At 38.3% G+C, this 25,208-nt stretch overlaps 1 protein-coding gene across 3 annotated transcripts in view; it reads left to right on the top strand.

Moving 5' to 3' along the window:
• The window catches only part of GPAT3 (glycerol-3-phosphate acyltransferase 3), an 81,964-nt gene extending 59,488 nt beyond the window's left edge, over window positions 1–22,476 (top strand). For 2 of the 3 annotated variants that reach the window (XM_023528443.1, XM_011356333.2), the window contains exon 12: window positions 1,709–2,964. In XM_023528443.1, coding sequence (XP_023384211.1) covers window positions 1,709–1,820 — 112 coding nt within the window. In that variant the 3' untranslated portion in view covers window positions 1,821–2,964. Of the gene's footprint in view, window positions 1–1,708; window positions 2,965–22,434 lie in introns of those variants that run through there. The other variant, XR_002779403.1, reaches the window with a different exon arrangement.
• Window positions 22,477–25,208: the final 2,732 nt, after the last annotated feature.

Raw genomic sequence — 25,208 nt, 5'->3', positions numbered from 1 at the left:
TCAATTTCTTTTTATCAGGCTATATGCAATTTTATAATAAAAGGTTACTTTTAATAACCTGGCCTCTTCTTTAAATAGAAAATAGACTCACTACTTTTCTAGATGTATTTGTCACTCACCCATCGGGTCTGAATTAACATATCTGGATCAGTTTCCTCCTATATTAGATGAGAACTTAATTATGTCATCTTAAACTGGCTTTTAAAATCTGGCTGCTCCCTGCCTTAAGAACTAAAATCTGCTGCCATTGCAAAGGGGAACTAAGTAACTTTAGTCTCCAGGGGTGGCAGGTCACAGTTGGGGTGTTTAAAGTAGTATGAGGTTTGCTGGATGCTTGAGAAGGAGAATTGCATAAAAATAACTTCAGGATGCTAAAGAGCAAACGCTGTTAACTTCAACTTTTTGCCAGTTTTGGCCTGGACCTCAGGAAAGGAGGAATGAATGGCCTTTCTTCTGTCTCTCTCTCCCTTCCTTCTTACTATTTCTTAAATGCTGCGAATAGTTAGAGGCAGCTCATTTGGATAAAATAGGCTTCTGTGGATAATTCTGGGGACCTAATGACACTTATAACCTTGTTTCATGGACATTTTCTACAACTGACCTGCTGGAAGATTTGTGGCTCAACATCTGTTTTTAAGTTGAGGACTTACTGGTGGACTGTGTCTTAGGTTTGACTCTAGAGGCCAGAATATTGCAGTGGGCTCAAACAGGTGTCTGTTTGTAGATCAATGTCTTCATGGCATTGAGTTCACTGGCTAACCTATGATTTATTCATGACCATCAGAGAGTACTTGATAAGCATTCATGCTTAAGTGGGTTAAAATTAAACCGGCACAGAATAAAGTAAGCAAATTCTCAATCCATGCTCTCCTGGGAGTTAAAATTGAAAACATTTGATTAGGAGAGAGAGTGTCCAGTCTCCTCCCTGCTCTTTCTGTTTGTTGTGTCTTTGTGCTCTCCAAATGAGAGGCATACGCAGAGTCCTTATAACCCAGGCAGATCTGTGTTTTCACCACCCTGGAGCAAGTTCAAAGATTCATGAGCTCTGAATTAAGGAATGCTGCTTACAGAGGCACTAACTACTGGTTGAATGCAACTTATTATTTTGCTGTTTTATTCTGAGTCTATTTTGGAATACAGCAGATTATAAATACTTAAAATACAGGGCTGTGAGTGAAAATACAATTTGTTAGACAGAGAATTAGATCTGAATAATAATTAATCCATTTATTTCAAGGAACTTATCCACACATATGCAATACTCTCACCATTTCTTGTATGTATATTTTAAATCGTTCATATGGTTTTCTAGTAAGACATAGGTCAATTAGATGAAAAAGAGAAACCTACAATAGTTTATTTTCCTTGGGGAAAAAGGTAGGTAAACAATCCTAGTTTTAATGTAGAGTCTACATATTGAACATAGAAGCCTAACTTCTAAAAAGAAACTGAATAAAGATATTATCCTTTATTTCAACCAAGTCTCAGAGCGATTTTTTCCCCCCTGAAAGTAAGTAGTAGAGCAGAGACTGGTAAGTAGTAGAGCAGAGACTGGAATCTGGATCATTTTGCTACCAAATTCCAGTGTTCTTTGCCCCATTGTTGACCATCTGCTTAAGTATCTTGCACCATGCAACATGTATTAATAGGTAACCCTCTTAAATTATTGCTGGAAGTATCTTTTATTTATTTGCCTTTCTATTCCCAGGGATGGCGGGCTGAAGAGAGCAAAGGTGAAGGACACTTTTAGGGAAGAGCAGCAAAAGAACTACAGCAAGATGATTGTGGGCAATGGATCTCTCAACTCTGAATCAGACTAATTGCCAGACTGGCAATAAAACTTGGTTTCTCAAAACTAGCTTTTAGAAATGGGGTGTGTGTGTGTGTGTGTGTGTGTGTGTGTGTGTGTGTGTGTGTGTGTGTGTGTGGAGGGGATGTTGTTTTGTTTTATTATTTGTTTTTTTGTTGTTAATCTTTTCTACGGGATGATGGTCTCTACCTCTTTATGCCAGAGACAGAAACCATTGGTGCCCTTTTTGTTGTTATAGCATTAGCTTCCTACATTCTAAGGTAGTCGACTGCCTTTTATAAAATGATTATGTCATTGTTGATTGAATGAAATATTTGTATGGGAAAAAGTGCTTCTAAAACACTTTTGGAACTCATCGATATGGTAATTCTCAAAAAATATCCCAAACTTTTTTTGTCATGATTAGCTTTCTCATGCCTTTTCCTCCCACTCCTTTCAATCACTTAAACAGTGCGATTGCACCTCAGTTCGAGGTCCCATCGTGGTTATGTTCTCCTGAAAGATCGAAAAGAAAAATGTAGGACAGTATTTAGGAGAAAGGACAACTTTCTGGCCATCTGAACTGAAAGCTGAAAGGAAATGTTTTTTACTAGTGTATTAGGAGAGAAATACCATTTGGTGAGCATTACCAAAGAAAAGTGAGTTCAAGATACTGTGTGTGAGAGCCCTTATTTATATGTAGGCAAGTTGCAAATAAATACATTTACCTAGCAACTGGTGATAAAGTTTTTAGTTTTCCTTGTTTGTTTGCTGAAGATCTGTACCCAGTGCCTCTCCCATTTCCTGTAAGCAAACACCTTTCATATAGGAGGAGCCTTGTACAACAACAAAAAAATCACATTGAGTGTCTTTACTGGGAGAATGAATGAGGGAAGTCTGTGGCACTGCCCCTTACCCTCCACCGCTTTGTAGTTTATTTTAGAACTTTCCCAATTTCTTAAACAGGAAAATAAGTGGTAAAATTACCTTTTGGAAACTGAGCCTTAAATTTTTTAAAGGGGAAAATAAGTGTTTCCCGACTCACACAGCATAAGCAATGTTTGATAGCAATATAATACCATCTTAAACTCTGAGAGTGTTATATCTCTTCTGGTAACCATGTATAGAATGTGAAACTGTCTTACAATGGATATAAATAAATTCTATATTTCTAACTGTGTTTTTCATTATTTCCCCCTCACCTCTATCTGCTTTTGGTTTTGAGTAAGTTAAATTCTTTCTTATTACAAACAAGGATTGTTTGTTTTTCATTTCAATGAGAGTCAGGTTTTATTGGACCAGAACATCTGGGAAATGAGAACATGAAGTGCTAGTTTTGGTTTGTTTTCTTCTTCTTTTTAACCTAGTTATCTGACCCTATGGACTCTATCTTGAGCCAAGTCACAGACTTTAGTTATTTTGCAGGTGAACTTGGGCAACTGTCTCTTAATTGACTATAAGTAGGCCCAGCACAGCACTACCAGTATAAATTCTTATCTAGCTAGATGGATTTGATCCCATTTTTCCTTACAAAATCCCAATTTTCCTTACAAAAGGAAAATTTGTAAACAAGTTACCTTCCTGGACAGCTACTCTGCTGCTCTCACCCCCACCCCCCATCCTTTCCCTTTCTTCTTGCTTTAAGTTTTGTCCCGCCTACCCAAACAAAACAAAACAAAAAACCTCACTGGGGGTGGTCTTGACTGAAAATCTCAGAAAGACGAGTCCTTTTTACTTTTCATGTTCAATATAGCTTGAATGAATGAATCTACTTTTTTAATTAGCTGACTCTCAGAAAAGCTGATAGAACAACAAACAGCTGTTTTGTTTGGACACTGATAAAATGTACCTTTATAAGAGCACTGTGAACTGGTAATGCTATCATGTAGTCACTAGAAAATCTCATGCTGTCTCAATCAGAACTTTTGTAGGTCTTTGACTTGCACAACTAGTTTTCAACTTGTTTGAGGAATTGCCATGTTACTGAAAATGTTTATAGAAAGCAAATATTATTCACATTTGTTTATTTCCCAGAACTCTTCTATTTGAAATATTGTGCCCAGAATTTAGTATTCCTGAGTCTTCTGTAATTGTAAAAGTCTCATTAGATAAAGATTTTATCTAACCCTTGCACAGATTCATTCGTTGAGCCTCTTGAGTTAGCCTTTTCTTCATCCCAACTTTTTGTCTTGTGATATTTACAGACATCTGGTTTTAGGAGTTCCCAGGGTTTCTGAAATATCTTGGTACATCCTAAGATTGGATGAGTAGCTACGGATGAAACAGTAAATATACCCAGAGCATAGGGAAACAGTCCTGGATCAGTTGTGAGGAAAGTTTTCCTCCGTAAGCAGACTTGCCAAAGCATATTCGACTTGGTGATTTGCCATTGTCTCCTCGGTTCATATGTTGTACTTCGCTCACTCTATTGATATCTTCAACAACAGAATGTTGTTTCTGACTGTTGGTTTCTCATGATTACACATGATGTGTTGTGGTCATGAGGACGGCCTCTGGACCAGAGTCGCTCTCAGTCATGTTTCTGAAATGTGGTATTACTGATCTAAATGGCTTCCTGCTAGGCCTGAGTTGGTTGTGATGGGATGTGGGTGAGGTTGGGATCTTGGATTGTGCTAAAAACTAGTGGTCCTAGTAAGGATCTTGACAAAAACTGCTTTTGTTTTTCAACAGTGGATTGATGCTAGTAGTATTTGATGTTAGATTTTGGAATAATGGTTAAGGTGGTGAGATAAAGAGTCATGAAGACATTTTCTAACTGTGGCTCTAGCACTCACTGGCTCTGATGCCTTTGACAGTTTACTTCTCTCATTCTCACTTCTTTTTGTTTATTGTGAAATTATAAAATACAAGTGTATGTGAAAGTATATGGTTATACATTAAAGGCAATGATAAAAACAGATATCTGCATAACTTGTTACCCAGGCCAGTAAATAGAACACAACTATATCCTGGAAGATATGAAAAAATCACAACCGGTTATTCCCTTTACGGTCAGTGACAGTGGGGTTATATTTAGCTTTGTTGTGAACATGCTTGTGTAGGCTCTCGGCATACATGCTCGAGAGTTTCTCCTGTTCGTGTATTTAGCAGGAATTAGGATTGCTCCACGGTCTGTTGTGAGCATGTTCAGAGTTAGTGTAGAAACAGCCACATTGTTTCCAAAAAAGTTATATACTATTTTATACAACCCATCAACAGTGGATGAGAGCAACATTTATATTTAGTGTAATAACATATTTGGATTAATTTTTATTTTATTTTGTGCTTTCTCTTTCTTCCATTTTTTAAACCTCTCCTTGTCCTCTTTTGGATTTATTACTTTTACTTTATCCATTTTTCTCCACTTAAATTGGAGGTTAGTGGTCTTATTTTTATTCTGTGGTCACCTTATAAATTTCAACTTGCATACTTATCAGAGTCTAAAATTGATCACTGTCCTTCCCCTCTTCTGAATAATGAGAGGACCCTCTAACGTGAATCTATCATTCCCTCTGTCAATTTGTATGCTGTTATGCATTTTAATTACTAATATAATCCCACAAATTGTCGTGGTCATCATCATCATCATCATCATCATCATCATCATCATTACTTCATACAGTCAATGTTTATGCACACTTTTGCCACTTTCTTTGTTATTCCTCACCTCTTTTCACTCAATCTTTCCATCTGGGATCACTTTCCTTACTGAGAGTCTGCTAGTGGCAAATTCCATTTTTATTTCTCTGAAAGTATATTTATTTTGTTCTGATTTTTGAAGGTTTTTGGAGGATGTAGAAGTCTGTGTTCAGATCAATAGTTATTTTTTTCTAAGCACATAAAAGATCATTCCACATTTGGTACTGAAAAGTCAGCTACCAGTCTAATTATTACTTTTTTGAAGGTAGTATTTCTTCAAATATATTTAAGATAATTGTTTTTATTATTGTACCATTTACTATGATGTATCTAGTGTGGATTTCTAGTTACTTATATTATTTGTGACTGGTTCACTTCTCATCTGGATTAGTATTTTTTATCAGTTCTTAAAAGTTCTCAGATATTTCTTTAGATAATATCTTTGTCCCATTTTTCCTTCTTTTTCCTGTCTTTTTAGAAGCCTGATTAAACAAATACTAGACTTTCTCACTTTATCCTACACATCTCTTAATCTCTTTTTAAAATCTTTCCATTTCTTTGCTTTCTAGATAATTTTCAGTTTTATCATTTCACTAATTCTCTTTAGCTCTATCTAATGTGCTGTTATGTCCTTTCGTTGAGTTTTTGATTTCAGTTTTTATAGTTCTCATTTTACATGAGTTATTTTTAAAAATGTGCTTACTTAAATAAGTTTTGAAGTATCTTATGTTTATTAATTTTATATTTTTTCCAACAATTTCAAAATCTTAAATCTTTTGAAAGGCTGTCATTTTTTTAATGTGGCTTCTCATTGATGGAGTCTTATTTCTTTGTGTGTTTAGCAAATTTTCATGATGATCTGTCATCCAAAGAATTTTATCTTCATTTAGGCCTTTAGAGCAGGAATCAGCAAACTACAGCCCTTAGGCTAAATCCTACCCTCTACCTGTTTTTGTAAATAAAATTGAGCCACATGCATTTGTTTACACATGCATGGTCTGTGTTTGCTTTTGCTCCACAACAGTAAAGCTAAGTAGTTATAACAGTGACTGGATGGCCCACAAAGTCTAAAATATTTACTCTGACCTTTCACCTGAAATAGTTTGCTGACCTCTGCTCTAGGGCTTAGCAATCTGGGGCCACTTAAAAATATTGGCTTGAGTCATATAAATAGTGAGCATTTTAGTTAGTAAACCCAAATGAGAGCCATCTTGTGGTTTTGAATTTTTCTGCATAGTGTTTTTGAGATTCATCCCTGTTGTTATGTTTATAAGAAGTTCCTCCGTTCCTTTGAATGGCCAAGTGATTTTAAATCCTCTGGGATTTAAAGGGTAAAAATTATTTTACCCTTTCACTTAGCATTAAGGTTTGACACTGACAATTTACCTGGCTAGCATCTGGGAGTGGGGGATGGGTGATTTCTACTTTCTTCTTAAAAGATGTCACCCTTTGAGATTCCACCTTCAAGGAAAGGATCTCTAGTTAGACTTCCCGCCTTGGTGCAGCCTTTAAATTTATCTATTGTCTCTTAGGCTCCTGAGGTCCTGGGAACTGCTGCTCAAGTTTGCTTCAGTCAGTGCCTTCAAGGTGAAAGCCCACAGCTGATTCAGTCAATGCCTTCGAGGTGAAAGCCCACAGCTGACCTCTCTGTTCTGCTTATCTCTCTGAGATAAGCCTCCCTCAGTCTTTGACCTGAATTAGTCATACTCTTCTCCCTAGTATATGGAAGCAGTCACAATTATTTTCTTTTATGGTATAGAAAGAGGGTGGATACATGTTGGTAGAAATAAAAGTTCTAGAAAGCAACAACTCTAAACTAAAAAAAGTTTCTCTGAGCCATTTTTTTAAAGGAAAGCAAAAACTCTTCTTTAGAATCATAACTTAATTTGCAAATTAAATACTCTGCTGAAAGTTTTCTTTATAAGAGAAGTGATATGTAGGAAGATATGAACTGACACTGGAAAAGCTATGAAATGCTTAACATCCGTGGAGAATACAATAACTTAACAGCACGAGGACAGCTGGAAACAACTATAAGTTCGGTGATAGTCTCCTCACTGTGGGTGAGTGGCCAATGTGCAACTGCCCATGTTGCAGCCTGGGCTAAGGTCTCATTAAGGTCTTTGATGGTGCTTCACAGGGTCATAAATCCCTGTGATGGATACTCCCTGATGTAGGAGGCATATAACAATTCTGGCTACTTGTTGGCCTGTTGGTTCTATGTCTGGAAAACATGCCAAGAATAGCTTTGATATAGAATATGTATAGTTTATCTTGATGAACTAAAGTATTTTGAATCCCTTTGAGCATTAACTATAATTAGGGAGTGAGATGCCTGGAAGAGCAGGAACGAAGAGTCGGTCTTCTCTCAAGGTGAAATATGATACATTTCTTTAAAAAATTAGTGAATTTAATTTTTTGAGAAGCTTTGAAAATTGTATCCCTTAATTAAGACAGAAACATCCTTGTCAATTATAAAAAATCAATTGGAAATCACAGGTTAAGTTGGGAAAGTTTTTAAATTACTGTTTCTCTAGCTTTATAAAGCGAAACACATATATTTGGTGCCTGTTATGTGTCCATTACTGTTCTGGGTCTGGGGCATAACAATGACAAAGACAAAGTAGCAGGCCAGGCTTATGGAAAGCCTCTGAAGCAGGTAGAAAAAAGAAAATTAAGAAACATATTTGGACAGAACCATCACAAGGTATTCGGAGTGGCCTTTAATATTTTTCAGAAAGCCTGGGGTAGTAAATACCTAAGCATTCTTTAGGAAGAGTATATGGAAAAGTATATTCCTACAGCTAGAGTAAAATGTCAATGGAATCAAGCTCTGTGATTGGAAAAAGGGAGGGAGCCTAATCTCTATGGAATGCACAACCTGACAATGCTTATTGCTGAGTCGACTGAAGGTTTGACCTTGGTTAGGCCTGTTTATTATAGCAAGCACCTTTTGATACAGGCAGCCCTGACGTCTGGTTGTTGCTAAATCTGGCATAAGTGCAAGAGTTCCAGATTTCCTAACTGGAAAGAATTTTCATTGCTGGTTGTTTGTAAAACAAGTTCTGAAATTGTTCTTGAACAGCCAGAATTTTGTTCAGGATGGAGCAGAGGGATGATTTTGAAGCCCTGTCCTATCCAGTAGATTCTATAGTAATTTGATTAACCAATGGAGTGTTGAATGAGATACCATAGCCTCACCCAATAAATCCATGGTTTAATACTTCTCTTTGGAAAAATGCTTCTATCAAATAGTGATATTGTCTCCCCACTCAACACATACTTTATGAAATACGTGTGATGATTCAGGCTTTCAAGACAGGAATTTGCAGTGCAGGAGCTTAGAATCCGGAAGTGGAGACAAACACCACTAACCACATGAGGAAGTGGAAAGGCTTTTTTTTTTTTTTTTTTTTGCTCAGGAGCAAAGTGCTGTGGAAGTCTGGATAAGTGATCAATGCTGGGGGATAGAAGGGTGTGTGGAAGAGAGGACATTTCAGCAAGCTGTAGAGGATGAGTAACTGCTCTCTGGTGAAATTAAGGAAAATGCAAGTGAATGGATTTTTCGTACCTGCACCTAGTCCCCTCTCCCCTAGCCCAAAGAAAAAATAACCATCTCCTGTTCAGGTTTTTTTTTTAATTTTTAATTTTTTATTGCAGAACTGTTTGCTTCTAAAATGTTACCAGTGTTCCCTGTTCTTATTTTTGGAGCCATTTACTCTTTCTCCGCCATTACTACCTGAGCCCAAGCCATAATCATCTCTCACGTTGGCTGCAGTAAGAATCTTCCAACTGACTTCTTGTCTCCATTCTTGTTTCCAAAATGGTCTATTTGGTACATAGCAGCTCATGTGACTTTTTAAAATCATAATAGAATCATGTCACTTTTACCTTCAAAACTCTCCAGTGGTGATACATCAAGAAGACATAACGCTTATCAATAAATGTGCACCCCATCAGGGAGAACCAAAATGTATAAAGCAACTGCTAACAGAACTAAAGGGAGAAACTGACAAAAACAATTATAAGAGGAGATCTAAATACCCCATTGACAGCTATGGATAAATGATCAAAACAGAAAATCAATAGTGAAATATTGGCCTTAAATGACACTGTTACTGGGGAGTGGGGATCCTCTCCTGGCGTGTTGTCTAGATTCTTGATGTCTTGAACAAAGAATTGAGCAAGACACTGAAATATAGCAGAAAGAAGAAGTGTTTTTAGAAGGGAAAGTACACTTCCAGAAGTGGAAGCAAGTCTGAGCAAGAGAAGTGTGGCTCAAAAGGCCTGATAACAAAGCCTTTGGGGGTTTTATCCCTACTTGCTGTGAGTGGTTACTTTTCTTAGAGGGGCTTCCTTGATTGACAACTAAGATTGACAGGATTCAGTGATTCATCATTTACTTTCTGCGCATGTTCGTTCCCAGAATTCAGTCTGTTATAATGATATTAATGAACTTCTGGGCATATGTATCATATTATAATGATGGTATAATGAGGCTCAGGTGAGTTGAAGGTCGTTGGAGTCTTTATTGCTCCACTGCGAGTGACTGGCTAAAACTGGTACCTAATCTTCTGCTTACTTGCCTCTTCGTATGAGTTTTAAAAATGCCTTCTGGCTTACTTAATTGTGGGCGGATCAGGGCGGACCCCTTCTAGAATAGGATGACATCTTTGCAGGCAGACCCATAAACCCCCTAACTTTCTTGCCTAACTCTTTTCTAAGAGCCATAAACCCCCTTATTATTAGTATGGATGTTGAGGAACAGGAGGTCTCTTTTTCTGTATCTGCTTCCTGCTGAGAAAGGTCGTAGTCCTTGCCTATTGGGGTTTCATGGGCTCTTTCCCTTTCTGCCTTAGTTAGGACAGGGTCTTGGGTTTCCACTTCAGTCCCTAGACAAGGAAAAGAAGATACGAACTTGTTATTCAAATTATATATCTATTAATTTTTATTATCGATTTGCCTATTAAGCGAGTAAAGGGAAACATGCTTGGTTAATATATTTCTTAAAGAGTAAAAAAGACCTTTGGCCTAAAGTCCCCATCCCCTCTCAGACTCTAAGGGCCCTGTCTGGCCTAGCACCATTTCTGCTAACAATGGGCTGATGACCCTTATCAATAGCCAGAGGATGAGTCACCAGCTTCCGGATTTGAAGGAGAGGGCCTTTTTCCTAAAGAAAGGAGAGAAGAAAACTTAACTAGGTTTACTAAAAAGATTAAGAACTCTGCAAGCGATGTCCCATTTCATTTCCAGCTAAAGGATTAAGAATTTTACAAGTGATGTCCTGTATCAGTACATTAAACCAAACGGACGTAATCTATATTTACAGAGACTTTCATCCCAGAATACCAGATTATACATTCTTTAGTGCATATAGAACATAGAACATTTTCAAGGATAGATCATATGTTGAGACACAAAACAAGCCTCAACAAATTTAAGAAGATTGGAATCATACCAAGCATATTCTCTGACCACAATACTTTGAAATTGGAGATCAACTGCAAAAAGAAAGTGGAAAAACCACAAATATGTGGAAATTAAACAGTGCACTACTAAAGAATGACTGGGTCAATGAAGAAATAAAAGGAGAGGTCAAAAGATACATAGAGACAAATGAAAACGATAATAAGACATATCAGGAATTTTGGGATGCAGAAAAAGCAATAAAAAGAGGGAAATGTGTATTATTACAGGCCTATCTCAAGAAACAAGGAAAATCCCAAATAAAGAACCTAACATTACATCTTAAAAACTGGGAAAAAAAGAACAGATGAAGCCCCAAACCAGCAGAAGGAAGGAAATAATAAAAATTAGAACTGAATTAAATTAGAGAGAAAAAAAGACAATAGAAAAAATTAATGCAACAGAGAGTTGGTTCTTTGAAAAGAATAATAAAACTGACAAACCTCTGGCTAGACTCACTAAGGAAAAAAGAGAAAAGACTCAAACAAAATCAGAAATGAAAGAGGAGAAGTTACTCCAGACATCACAGAAATACAAAGGATCATACAAGAATACCATGGAAGACTATATGCCACTAAATTCAATAACCTAGAAGAAACGGACAAATTCTTAGAAGTATATAACCTTCCTAGACTGAATCACAAAGAACTACAAAACCTAAATAGACCCATCAACAGTAAGGAAATTAAAATAATCATTAAAAACTCTTCCAAAGTCAAAGTCCAGGATAGATGACTTCATTAGCAAATTCTACCAAACAGTCAAAGAAGATTCAATACCTATCCTTCTCAAGCTCTTCCAAAATATTGAAGAAGGGGGCTGGGATAGGTTGAAGAGGGTAAAGGGAGTTAAACATAAGGAGACTTGACTTTGGGTGGTGAGCACACAAGGCAATATATAGATAATGTATTATAGAATTGTGCACTTGAAACCTATCTAATTTTATTAACTAATGTTATCCCTAATAAATTTAATAATAGTAATAATAATAATAATAATAAATCTCCAGTGGCTTCCCATCGTACTTACTAGGAATAAAATCCAAAACCCTTATCTTGACCTCCAAGGCATTGCTATGACCTGGCCACTGGTCACCCCCTTAGCTTGATTTCTATTATTCTTCCTCTCACTCAACCACCACTACTCTGGCCTTTCTGTCCTTTTTGAAACCAACAAGAATGTTCTTGCCTCAGGATCTTGACACTTGTTACTTAAGTTTAGAATGATCTTCTTTTAGATATTTGTGAGGCTTCCTTCCCCTCCCTTGAAGATTTGTCTGCTTAAGTATCCCCTCCTTTGAAGATTTCCCTGCCATCTTACCTAATATAGCAGCCCTGTCACTCCCTATTTACTTACCCTGATTATTTTCCAATTAACATTTATTTCCAAACGTTGTATATTTGTTTGTTTTATGCGTTCCCCATTACACCGTAAGCTTGATAAGTATTTGCCAAATGAATGAGTACATTTGTTATCATTCCTTAATCCTTTTTTGACTTTCATGACCTTGACAATTTTGAAAATTACAGGTCAGTTATTTTTTAGCATGCCCTTTGATTTGGAAGGGTATGATGTTTTTTCATGATTAGATCCAGGTTAAGCATTTTTGGCAGGAATAGGAAGTGACATGTTGTGCTCTTTTCATTGCACCCTGTCAGGCGGCACTTCTTTTGACTTGTCCCATTACTGAGGATCTTCACTTTAGGTATTTAAGATGGTGTATTAATTGCTGTATTATGGTTGTGACAACAAAATACTACAGATTGGGTCACTTAAACCACAGAAATTTATTCTCTCACAGCACTGAGGCCTAGAAGTCTAAGATAAATGTTCGGCAGTGTTGGTTTCTTGGCTTACAGATGGCCATCTTCCCTCTGTGACCTCACATTATCGTCACTCTTGTTTTCTGTGTTCTAATCTCCTCTTCTTAGGAGAACACCGGTCGTATTAATCACCTCTTAAAGGCTCCACCTCCAAACACAGTCACATTCTGAGGTATTGGGGGTCAGGACTTCAACATACAAATTTTGAAGGAACACAATTCAGCTCATGATAAATGGTGTCTACCAGGCTTTTCTACTGTAAACTTACTATTTTCTCCTTTGTTAATTAATGAATCATTTGGCGAGAGATGCTTTGAAACTATGTAAGTATACCATTGCTCATCAAACTTTCTATCATCTATCTATCTATCTATCTATCTATCTATCTATCTATCTATCTATCTATCTATCTATCTATCATCTATAATATTGTAGATGCATGTTTCCTGCTTCATTTAATGAATGAAAATCCACTACCATTACTATTTATTTTGATGATAAATTTCTCTCAGATTTGGTCTGTGGGAACCCCTTCTGGCTGGCTTCTATGTCCTTTTAAGATATTCCCATCGTTTTAGGTCCTTGCTTACAGGCATAGGGTTTTCTAGATTTATCTTTTTACTTTCCCTGTCCCAGCCCTAAAATTAATTATTTCTTCAGAGAGCCCCTGGTTTCTTTCAGTGGAGGATAGTATTTTTGAAGCCAAGATCTGAATGCTAGGTTTGTGTATTATTCCTTCAGTGTTACTGCTCCAAGACCTTCCCAATGGACAGAGATTAGGAATATATGTATGTACCTGGCCACCCACCCACACGTACATCCCTCCCACATTTACATCTATATTGATTTTTGCCTGCCCAACTCTCATCTATCTATGTATCTCTGCATCTTATCTGTGTATCTATCTATCCTCAATCATCGGCATCTACCTAAGTTTACCTATCTTAAAAACCATGAGTTCTCTCCAACACCTCCATTCTCAATCCAGTACCACAGAGTTCATTTTAGTTTTCTCCATTTCTATACTTTTTTCAGGCAGTGAGGAATCTGCTTATCTCTGATATTTATTTGTAACCAATCTCTCATTGCCTTTGTCACCCCTCCCTCACATGGATGCTTCCTCTTCTCACTCAGTCTCTATTAGCTCATGCTGGACCATCCCCTTCCATGAATGCCTTTCTTACCCTGCTCAGATTGGGCCACTTCCTTGTGTGATGCCCCTCACCCCTCTAGGCCTGATCCTTCATGCCCAGGAGCTTCTAGAAGCTTCCTGCCTGGTACGAGCTCCTCTCTGAGGTAGAGAAACCAGTGCAGGGTGTTGTCCCAGGCAACGGAGACTGTGGAGACGTAGATTCTTTCAGCAGCTGCAGTGCACCAAATCTGTGGTTGGTGACAGGGCAGACAGCCAGGCAGTCTGAGGCAGAGCAGAGTCGATGCAAACTTGTGGCAACTGGAGGGAGACTTCAGAAGTCGCCATGCCTCATTTTGGAATGAGGTGGAGAAAAAAGCATTTGAGCCTCTGAATATCTCTTATTGTTGATCTATAGCTGATTCTACCTGGCATGGTTTGAGGGAAGTCCCCAACACCAAACACACAAATTTGTCTAAAGCTGCAGAGTGGTAAATTTTGGCAGATAACACACCACTCTGTAGGGTGAACATAAAAGGGAGGCTTTAACAGTCTCTCAAAGGGGTTTATGAATATTTAGAATTAGGGGTTCCACAATGCCATATTCCCACTTTTGGGGGAGCAGGATAAGGCAAGTAGCAGTGTGGTTTCTTCCGTAAATAAACTCTTATTGTTAGGAGAGAATGGTACTTTTCAGAAAAACAACTCTCAGAATTTCAGAATGTGTAAACCACAGCTACTTTAAATAAAATAATGTGAGAAGTAACCCATTTACTCGCTGTACACTGGGAATCTAAGTCTGTATTAAAGAAAAGCATTTTGGTTGTTTCTTTGACCTTGTTTTCTCTCAATCTTCTTCTATTTATAGTGCAACTCCTTGAGCACTCTTCTGGCTCTGGTTGCCGGTGCTCAGTTCATTTCTGGTTTGCTATTTTTAACACGTTGTTGAAGTAGCTTTGGATCAGGATCATGTGTATTGGCAGCACAAGTCGTTCAGCTAACAAAGGCATAGTAATCCCTGAAGTGATGACCAAATCAGAATTTTTTTAAGTGTTCATTTTTTGAAAGCATTTCTAAATGGATATGTGAATTCTTATGAGATTTGCTTCGCAGCAAGAAACATTTATTTCCTAGTGCTGATCTCATTTCTTTCTAAAGTGGTCTCATCAAATAATTGCTTACATTATTAGAAAAAAAAATTCATAGACATAAGCTAAAGTCTGAGGCCAAAAGTTCAACTTCATCTTCTACGAAGAAAGTAATAATGTCATATTAGCAGATTTTTTTTTTTTTTAATAATAGGAAATTGTCCTTTTATTAAACCCTGGCCATGGGGTTTAAGCTTCTTTCTGTCTTAATAAATTCTACTCTTAATAAGTTCTGCTATCATCATGTCATATTTTTAGATGAAATTAAGAAAGTGGGTCTTCGGGGAACAGTTCAAAATGTTTTGTAGATTAATCACCTGTTCTACAGCCCAACTTTCTGAATAAGAACTTTAGGAACATTTGTTAATTAATTAATTAATTAATTAATTAATTTATCCATTCAATGATTGCTGAAACAGAATCTTTTCTGACAACCTCTTGATTAAGCAGGAACAAATGTTATTTTTCCATGTTGGGTCTCTCCTGTCTGGCTGTCCACCTCGGGCAACCTCAGGTTGTCTGTAGGTGTGGCCTCAGGACAGGAGCTAAGATCTCCTGCAGATCTCTCTTTTTTCTTGGGCTAGATGTTCCCAGCCTCTTGAGGTGGCGGGGGCCCTGACTGTTGAGTCAGGCTTTCAAGTCCCGGCCTCTGAGGCTGGCTGCTGGTGCTCCTCATGGAGGGGCTGCATGTGGTCCCTGCCATGTTGGCAGATTTGTAGCTGACCAGTAATGGTGGTTGCCATTTCAAGAATCCTGATTTCAAATAGGCATGAGGAAGACTGTGGTTTTCTGCTTATCCCCTAGTGTTTGGCTTTTTACATGCAACTGGAGACTTCCAGTAAACATCACTTATTTTCTTCATCTCCGTCATCACTATTCAAACAGTATTTGTATCTTTTAAATCTTTTGCTAGATTACAAGTTTCAGAACTAAAATTCTCCAAGTCTGAAGCCATCATTAGATCGAGCTTCTTAAAACATCCCTTTCATCATGTTACATTTTCTTATTAGATATCAAATGAAGTTCAACTCCTTAACCTGGAGTTCTAGGCTCTCCACACCTTGGTTACAAACTACTAAAATTCCTATTTACCCCCTTTGTCTATGTAGGTGTGTATACCTAATGTTTCCAAAACATCCCATAGCGGAGACTATTTATTATCCCCAAATTCATTCTCTTCCTTCTTCTTAGTTACAGAACCCCACTTTTAAGATATTCTCATACCTGGCTGAAATGTATATCTCCCAGTTCCTGTTGCAACCAGGTATAGCTGTTGGACTAGGGTCTTGTCAAAAGGACATGAGTCCAAGTGTTGCATGAGACTTCTGGGAAGCAGCTATGAAAATATTTGTTCCTTCTAGCTGCTTGGTTTGGGGACATGATGGCTGGAGCTCCAGTAGCCATCTTAGACCTTGAGGACAAGGATCACACTCTAGGCAAGGCAGACCAGAGATCTAGAAGTAGTCTGGGTCCCAGTGACATTGTGGCTCTATCTTATCAGCTCTACGATCATTGTTACTTGAGCTATCACTTTGTTTTCCTATTACTTGAAACTGAAACTAATCCCAACTGATATATATGTATGCTTCTTGGAGGAGGTAGCATTGAGATGGTCCTTGACAGAAGAGTAGGATTTAGATGGGCAAAAAGAGTAAAGAAACATTACAAGTAAGGAGATAAAATAATAATAACAATAGCCCATTAAATTCACATTGTACTTTACAGCTCATAGAGTGCACTATTTCATTTGTCCCTCATAACAACTGGTATGTTATATGTAAATATTATCACTATAATATAGATAAGAACTATGGAGTCCATAGAAAAACAAATGATTAAGTAAAAGGAACACTGGATTTATAGTCAGAAAATCTAGGTTTGAGTTTCTCATTGCGATGGACAAACCTTAATGTGGCCCCCCAATTCCTCTCCTGGAATTCATGTAATCTCTTCTTGAGTGTATGTAGACCTGTGATTTACTTCTGACCAGTGGGATATAGCAAAAGTGATGAGATATCACTCCCAAGATTACATTCCATTGCATGCCACTCTGTCTTGCTAGCTCACTGCCTCTAGAATCTTTCCATCTTTATTGCTGGCTTTGAAGAAGGAAACTGTCATGAATCCTCCAGCTGCAAGGGATCAAATGCTGCCAAGACTCATGTGAGTGGGAAAGTGGGTTCTTCTCTAGTTGAAACTTCAGATGAAACTTCGGCCCAGCTGACACTTAGACCATGGCCTTGTGAGACTCTGAAGCAGAGACCGACTAACTCACACCCAGAGCCTTGACCCAGAGTAACTGTGAGAAAACAAATGTGTGTTGTTTTAAGAGTTTGTGGTAGTGTATTATACAGAACTAGATAGCTAATACACTTATGTATTAGTTGTGTAGGCTGTCATGGCAGAGATGATTAACTGTTCACCATAAAGTCATATGTCCTCTTCCACAGAATAACATTATTACTGAGAAATGGCTGGCCAGCCAGAGTTGTATTTCCCAGTGCCCCCTTGCATCCAGGTGGAGCTATTAACTAGTTCTCACTAATGAGATGTGAATGGAAGTCGTTTGGGTTACTGCCAGGATGAGGTTGCTAAGAAGTGGTTGTGTTTTCTTCACTCTTTCTTTGCCTGTGTGCCAGCTAAAGGCAAAGGACTCTAAGGTCCTGGGACCTGTTGGAGCCATGCAGTAAAGCTACTTACTGATCAGGAAGTCCTGTATTATTATTGGGAATTATTATTGTGTTGAGCCACTGACTTTTTGGGGTTAATTTACTGTAGCACTACTTTCCCGCTAATACAATATCAATTTTCTTACCTATAAAATGGGATAAAGTTGTTGTGACTGAATGGAACAAACTGAAAACTTATTGAATTGTAAAATGTTATCCTAACATGAAGTGTTAATAGTATCTTCATAAATATGTAATATGTAAATAGGGAAAGAATTATTTCTTAATTGTAGAGGAGATAAAACTAAATCAGAGTGATGACAAGACTTGTTTGAGGTCACTCTGTAAATTAGTGACTGATATAGGACTAGACGTTTGACTTCCTGTCTAGTACTCTTCCATAATATCATGTCTTGCATTCACAGGAGTGGAAGGTGTGCAAAGCAAGGGAGGGTGCAGGCAGATGTATTCCTTTAAACATGAGCAGATGAACGCAGTGATTTTAAGGTTGTCCCTGTGGAGTTGAACCCAATGCATCTCTCTGCAGAGGCTGTATATTAGGTTGTCACTACATTGAAAAGAAACATAGCTACACCTTACATATGTTTTAGTTAAATTAAGAGATTGATGTGTGTTTATTTTGAGGTGATTGTCGAAATACCTTCCACGTGTGTAATGGAATTTTCTCCTTTTGGCAATCCTGAAGACAATTTATATAGCTACATATGTTGTCAGTGAAATTTCCCACATGCTTACATGAAACATTTGTCTTCTCCAGATGGTCTGTGTAAAGCCCAGTTGTTCTTCCAAATACCTTTATAGTTATGACAAATGTGTTATCTCTCTAGAGTAGATGAGAGTTCTTTCTTGGAAGAGAAAATGATCTCCTACTATTTGAAGGGGGAAAGTGGGCACGAAACTGTTTTAAGTCTAAAACCTGGGATCTGAGTTTAAAGAAATCAGTAGGTTAGAAACGTTACTTTTATTCCCCGCACTCATAAAATCTTGTATAGCCTTGAGTTCCTTCCGTAAAAGAACTCTAAACACAAAACATTCCCCTGAAGAAATTCTACATATTTCCAACCTCTTGCTTTACAGCTTCCTCCCGCCCCACAGTAATGCCTTACTTTCTTTGTCAAAAAATGCAAACACTTATCATTCAATATTTAACACACAAAAAAGAATAAACGAAGCACTCATGGGACCACTGATCGACTTAAGGCCAGAACATGACCGGTGCTATTGTATTCATCCGTGGTTTCTTTCTCTTCCTCTCCTTCCCCTCCCACTGTAGATTTCTATTGTGCCTTACTTTCTTAAATTTTCATAAACCAATTATAAATATTTATAAAAAGGTTTGAAAACCTTTGTGGGAGAATATGCAATGTGACTCAGATGGATTTTTACAATAATTTTTGACCTTTTGCTGAGGGCTTTCATGTCTATGATCTTTGAAATTCACAATAGTCTTGTGAGCTAACCAGAATAGGCACTTTGTACTTTTTCCGATAGAGAACAGAGGCCACCCCAGGATTCTCAACTGATAAGTAGATAGCAGAGTTGAAGTTTGCCCTAAGCGACATTGCCTGTGAGTGAGTTGCTGCTATTGAGTAGATTTCAAAGGAGAAATCCTTATTCCTAATCTGATAGAAACGTCACTGCAGGCTACAGCAGCAGACTAACAGTAACTTGTAGTGTTAGCAGATCCAGCAACTCAGTATTGCATCTTATTTTCCTTGTATTCTCAGCCCTCAGCAAGGTGTCTGACACACAGTAGGCCCGGGTTAGAAGCCTGGGCTCTGGCATTAAATATCGTGGAATTGAAAACCTGCCCTCTTTTAGTAGCTCTCTGACATTGGGAAGTAAATTCACTTCTGTCATCCTTAGTTACTCTTTTGCAAAGTGAGCCTAATCATATCTGTTCTCAGGGGGTGCTGGGGAGTAAATGAGACAATGACTATGAAGTAGCCGTGGCATAGAGCAGACACTGAATACATGGGAGCCAAAAGTAAAAAGAGAGAGTTGATTTCCATGTCCTTGGGTGAGTCATTTAATTCCCCCATTTCTCCCATTCCAAAGCTTCACTGCCTCATCTTTGTAGTGAGGGAATTAGACGAAGATGAATTCTCCAGGTCTTTCCAGCTCTGACCTTCAGTGACACTAGATTTAGTTCCCTAGACTAGACATTTGGACCTTGTTTTCTAAACTGATTATTTGAGTGTAGAATACAAGGTCCAAATGTCTTCATTGTCCATTTTCAAGTCTTCATGTAACACACAGACTAGTGAGTCAAGATAAAATTGCAAATGCTTTTTTTTTCCCTGCAATTTTCTTGTTGCCCCTTAGCTTCTGCCTATAGCAGCATTCATTGCTTTGGCCCTGAAAAATGTAAAAGTTGAGTTTCTGAATTGATTAAGAAAAAGAGATTATACCGAAAACCAGGATTCCTATCAGAAGAGTCAGAATTCTGAGAGAGGGGAGGAGTCCTTAAGCATTGAGTTTCTATTCTAACTGCAGTCTGGAGAAGGATGCACAGGAGGAGCAGTTCCCTGTCTTACGGTATTAAAAGCTAAGAGACTGGTGGGAAACCAAAATTCAGAGGGAACATGACTGCGGCTTTGATGCTGATGAGTGCCTGAACCGGGACTCCTACATGGAACCACGTAGGAATGGGGTGGAGGATAAGAAAGGAGAGATACTTTCAGTAAGTTTTGGAGGATGTCAGGACAGAGAGCACCTGCCCCCTTATTTCACAGGTAAAGTCTGAAGGCAGTAAGCCATGAAAAGGCTTCTGTTTCAATCCTCTTGCTAATATGGTGCAGCTGAAGAAGAGCAGAATTGTGGTGTGGCATGTGTAGACAAAATCTCTCGGGCTCATCAAGTTGTATAGAACAGTTACCGACAGCGGCCTGGAATCAACTGGGAGACAACTACGAACTTGTAGAGGCTTTGGAGTGAGGATGAGGAAGACCCAGGAGGACCTGCATGGGCATGGTGGCCAAAGGGAAGAGGGGAGCCATGAGACACTTCCGCACGCAGTGGAAACTGATGTGAAGAAAGATAGGATTTTTTTGACTTGAAGAAAGATAGGATTAATTGAGAAAGGAACAAAACCAGTATAAGAGGAGACAGATTAAGAAGGGCTGGCAGACTGCATTCCTGCAGATGCTAGGACAACAGATGTTACGGCTTAGTCTGGGGGATGGATGTGATTGCTAGGGATGCCATGTGGTATGTGTTGTGCTAGATTATGTCCAAGGTGCTACGTGTTGGGAATACGGCTGATGGCAGCTCCACAGAGAGGAAGATGTAAACTGGGTATGAAGAATGTGTAGGTACTCATGATGTAGAAAAGAGGCTGGCAGCCATTCAGAGCAGAGGGAACAACGTGTTCAGAATCCTAGAGAAGTAAAGAGCATGAAATGGTATGGGATATAGTGAGAAGACCAGATGTCCAGAAGGTTACGATGTGGGAGAAAGGCAGGACAAGATGCAGGGCAGGGGCACAAAAGCCAGTTTGTAAAGGACTTTGACACGTTAATTTCTCCCAATCTTAGATCATTCTAGAAAGATTTCCCAAATTTTCCTTGTGAAAGAATAATATGATCATGTCATTTGACTTAAAAGCTTATACTGACTTCCCTTAAGAAAAGGGACTCTTACCTTTTATCGAGCCATGTAATCATATGTTAGTCTGGTAAAGCTCAGAAAAATATTTTTCAACACATAAAATAAAATAAGTAAGATCATAAAGAAAACCAGTTATATCAAAATACAGTTATTAAAATTGTTTAAATATTTGTAATATATTTACATCTTCAGTAGGTCTAATAGCTACTGTAATTTGAAAGTAGTGATGAGTTCATATAATACTTCATGATATTTGCAACTGTAAAGTGTCATAAAAATACTTGTGATATTGATTGGCTGACTAAGTAAGATACTTCTTATACTACATGGTTTATTGCTTATATTCTTAATTGAAGGAAACACTAAATTTAGTTAATCATTACTGAAAATAAAGATGCCAAGGGTATGAGAGACGTGATTTTGGATTGGTGGGAACTAACCTATTAAAAGTCCTGAAAATGGGGATTGGTGACTCTGCCCTTCCTTCCCTGGGCAGTGGCTTTAGTGCATGAGTTGGCTCACTGCACAGCTTAGCTTTCTCTCAGATGAGGTTCTGAGCTCAAAGACTTCAGGCATAGGAAGCCTTTTTGATTCTCATGATAGGCCTCGTCCTCCAAATCAGACTTTATGAACAAAGCTGGTATTTTGGTTGACTTATTTATCTTACTTCAGGCTTGGTTCAGAAGTCAGGGAGAGAAGAGGGGTGCTATTTTTGGACCCTTTCAAAGATTCAGTTATGGCAAGGAAATCTGTTAAAAGGATCGTCTCCGACAGCTGAGAAAAGTTTAATATGTTAAATTATTTTTAGTCTGTAACTTCTTGGAATTTGGGGTTATCAGGTTCTTTGTTCCATCATCAAAACCCTCCGCACCCGAACCAGTAAGTCGTAGGGCTCCTGGACTTGAGGAAGGGAGACTAGGGAGAGAAGTGCTCTAAAAGGGGGCACCTGTTCACAAATAATACTTTATTACCAATAGACATGTTATCTTATTTTCTATGCATGTAGCAACTTACTAAGCACCTTTACATTTATATCTATTGATCCACATGAGTTAAGCTGTTACAGATGAAACAGAAGAGATTTAAATTTCTAGACTGAAGCTCTTTTACTAGATTAAGCAGGAATAGACAGTGACTAGAGGTGTGTGTGTGTGTGTGTGTGTGTGTGTGTGTGTGTGTTTGTCTGTGTATGTGTATTGAGGTTGAGGCAGAAAGGGAAATAATTTTAGAAAGAAATAGCAATTAAAAACAAAGAGGAAAAGAAGCAGAGCATAGTCCCTTAGTAAAGATATGATGAATGAAGGAAGAGTGACTTGCTTCAGAGTTTGCCTGGAACTGGCTTTGGATATTTGGATAATGGCTATTTTAATTCTCATTTTCCTTTATTTTCCTTCTGACATTCTTCTGACATCAAAATATACATTTTGACCAATAATAAGTAAAACTTCCAGAAGCAGGGTTCAAGCCTATCACTGTGTCGACTCTTTTGGAAGAATACTCTATTAAACGTCTATTTTCTAAAGAGTACATGGCATGCTTTAGGACCCAACAGAATCTATACTTGGTTCTTAGAGGCTCTAAGGGACATTTGGACATTGTTTATTTCCTTTCCTTTGAGTGACTGAAGCATCCCCCATGAATGGGTTCTCAGTGGGCCTGTCAACCAAGGTGCCCCATCACTGGGCCAGGGTTGGTCACGTGATCCACTCTAGGCCAGTCAGATGCTCTTTCTGAAATTGAAATCTGGAGTGAAGTGTTCACAAGGACTGAACAGATTCACTTTGAGGCAACTTGAAGAGAATCTATTTATTTCTTGCTACCCAGATTCTCAAAGTTGCCCTGTCTCCTCCTTGAAGTCTGATTTTACACTTTTTCTTTTGATTCTATGAGTTATCACATGTCCTTCTAATACATTTCTTTCCAGCTTAAGTTAACCAAAGTTAATTTTTGTTTCTTAAAGCTAAACACCTGTAACAGGTACAGCGGCAGTATAGGTCATTCAGTATTCCCTCTGTTGTGGGCAGTCCCCATATTCTATGTAAATCCTCCTGTACATATGCTAATTTGTGAAGAAAAAGCTTTTTAGCCAGGTGACAAGCTGTAGCCAGGTTAAACAGTTAATAAAAGTGTGAGAAATCTGATAGAGATCACCAGGAAACAATGCATATAAGGAGAGAAAAGGCAGGAAAGACAGGTTGACCGGGGAGAGGTTAAAAGTGTGATCCACCATGGCCAAGAGAGTTTAGGGAGAACTCTTGTTGGGACAGAAATAGATCCAGAACTTCTTAGTCGATCTCTTCTCAATAAATATTTTTTGAGTGTTAGTCATTCTTATAGGTACTAAGTGCATAGTGGTAGAAAAGAGATATGGTTATTCTCTCATGGGGATAGTGACTGTAGATACAGGGAGAAGAATATTAAGCAAATAGTTAAATAGGAATGAATAAATACAAATTGTGCCAAGAGCAATAAAGGAAAATTACAAGCTGTGATCAGGATATAATACATGATGGTGTTTTACTATGCGGGCGGGGTGGTGGGAGGCAGGCGGGCGGTGGCAGGGGGTGGGGGGTAATAGAGAAGAACTTTTCTCCTTAAAGAGATTCTGATGGTAGAAACCTTGTATTTTATCCAAGAGGCTTTGTCCTTCCATTTTTATAAACTCACATTAAAACATAATTCAAAGATAGAATCTGTAAGATGTAGCATATTTTATGTTGACCTTATGTGTAGTAGGTTGTAAGTAAAACCTGACGGCAAGCTTCTTGGGCCAACTGGTAGACACTAAATCTGGTTTAAAGACTGGGGAGAGGTTAAAAGTGTGATCCACCATGGCCGAGAGAGGGCATAAACATGTGACTCTAAATTGTCAATGGGGAAAACAATTTAAAAATAATACAAAGTTGTGTTTGGCCATGAAAAAAGAATAGATAATCAGGCTAATTTCATGAGGGCATAATATGGTTTTGGTGATCTCAGCTGTTGTACAGCTTGTTGATATGACTAAATTTTCTGAACACATTGCAGGTAGATCTGTTGTTGTTCTGAAAGAAATGACCTAACTTCACCTTTTTACATTTGTCTAACATTTTGGTGATTTGATTACCTGCTGAAGACCATTAAGAGCAAGATGCTCTGTGAGGCACACTGTAACTATCAGAATGCATACAGAATCATCTAAAAGGGAATGATTTTGCAGCCTAATAGGATCTATGTGGAGCATAAATAATACGTTAGAATTTGGTAATCATCCTGAGTGCCGGGTTGAGGCACTTTGAAAGAATGCTTTAGGTGCCATCTTGTGGTCAGCATCATGAATGTATTTAATTCAACTCATCTTTGACTTGCCAGAAAAATTGTCTTTAAAAACTTTACGAGGGCTTTTGGGCTGTTTGGACTTGAAAACGTTTCGCTGCAGAAACAATGTCATAAAGGGAGATCATATGGCAAAGCCCTGGTATGTTCATCGGGTCTCTTTCAGTTTCAGGTGACAGAAACTCATTTCAAACTAGCTTAAGCGAGACAAGGGGATATCTCACAGAACTGAAGGAGTTGCTGTAGGAGCAAAGGCCTTGGCGACTAGATCCAGGATGCAGTGTCACCAGGATCTGCCCCCTCTCTTTCTTATTTCTGTTTGGTTTTATTCCCTCTTGTTTCGAGGAAAATTGTTGCCAAAAGTCCAGATTTCAAATTGTTTCTACGTTATGACTCAGGTATAAATAGAGAGGTCTCAAGGAAGGACTGGCCTGATTTGGGTCACATGATAAGCTTTATACCAATCATGTGATAAGGAGAACGAGGCACCATGAACAACCAGCTTGAATTTGGTGATCATCCCTTGTGGTTCTGGGGCAGAGAAGGGACCTGAGTGACATGAATGTGGTACCTTAGTGACAGGATATGTGGAGATGCTTG

Source organism: Pteropus vampyrus, unplaced genomic scaffold (genome assembly GCF_000151845.1).
Source record: "Pteropus vampyrus isolate Shadow unplaced genomic scaffold, Pvam_2.0 Scaffold25, whole genome shotgun sequence".
Classification (NCBI taxonomy): Eukaryota; Metazoa; Chordata; class Mammalia; order Chiroptera; family Pteropodidae; genus Pteropus; species Pteropus vampyrus.
The sequence above is the reverse complement of the archived record's forward strand: the minus strand, read 5'-3'. Positions and strand labels throughout refer to the sequence as shown.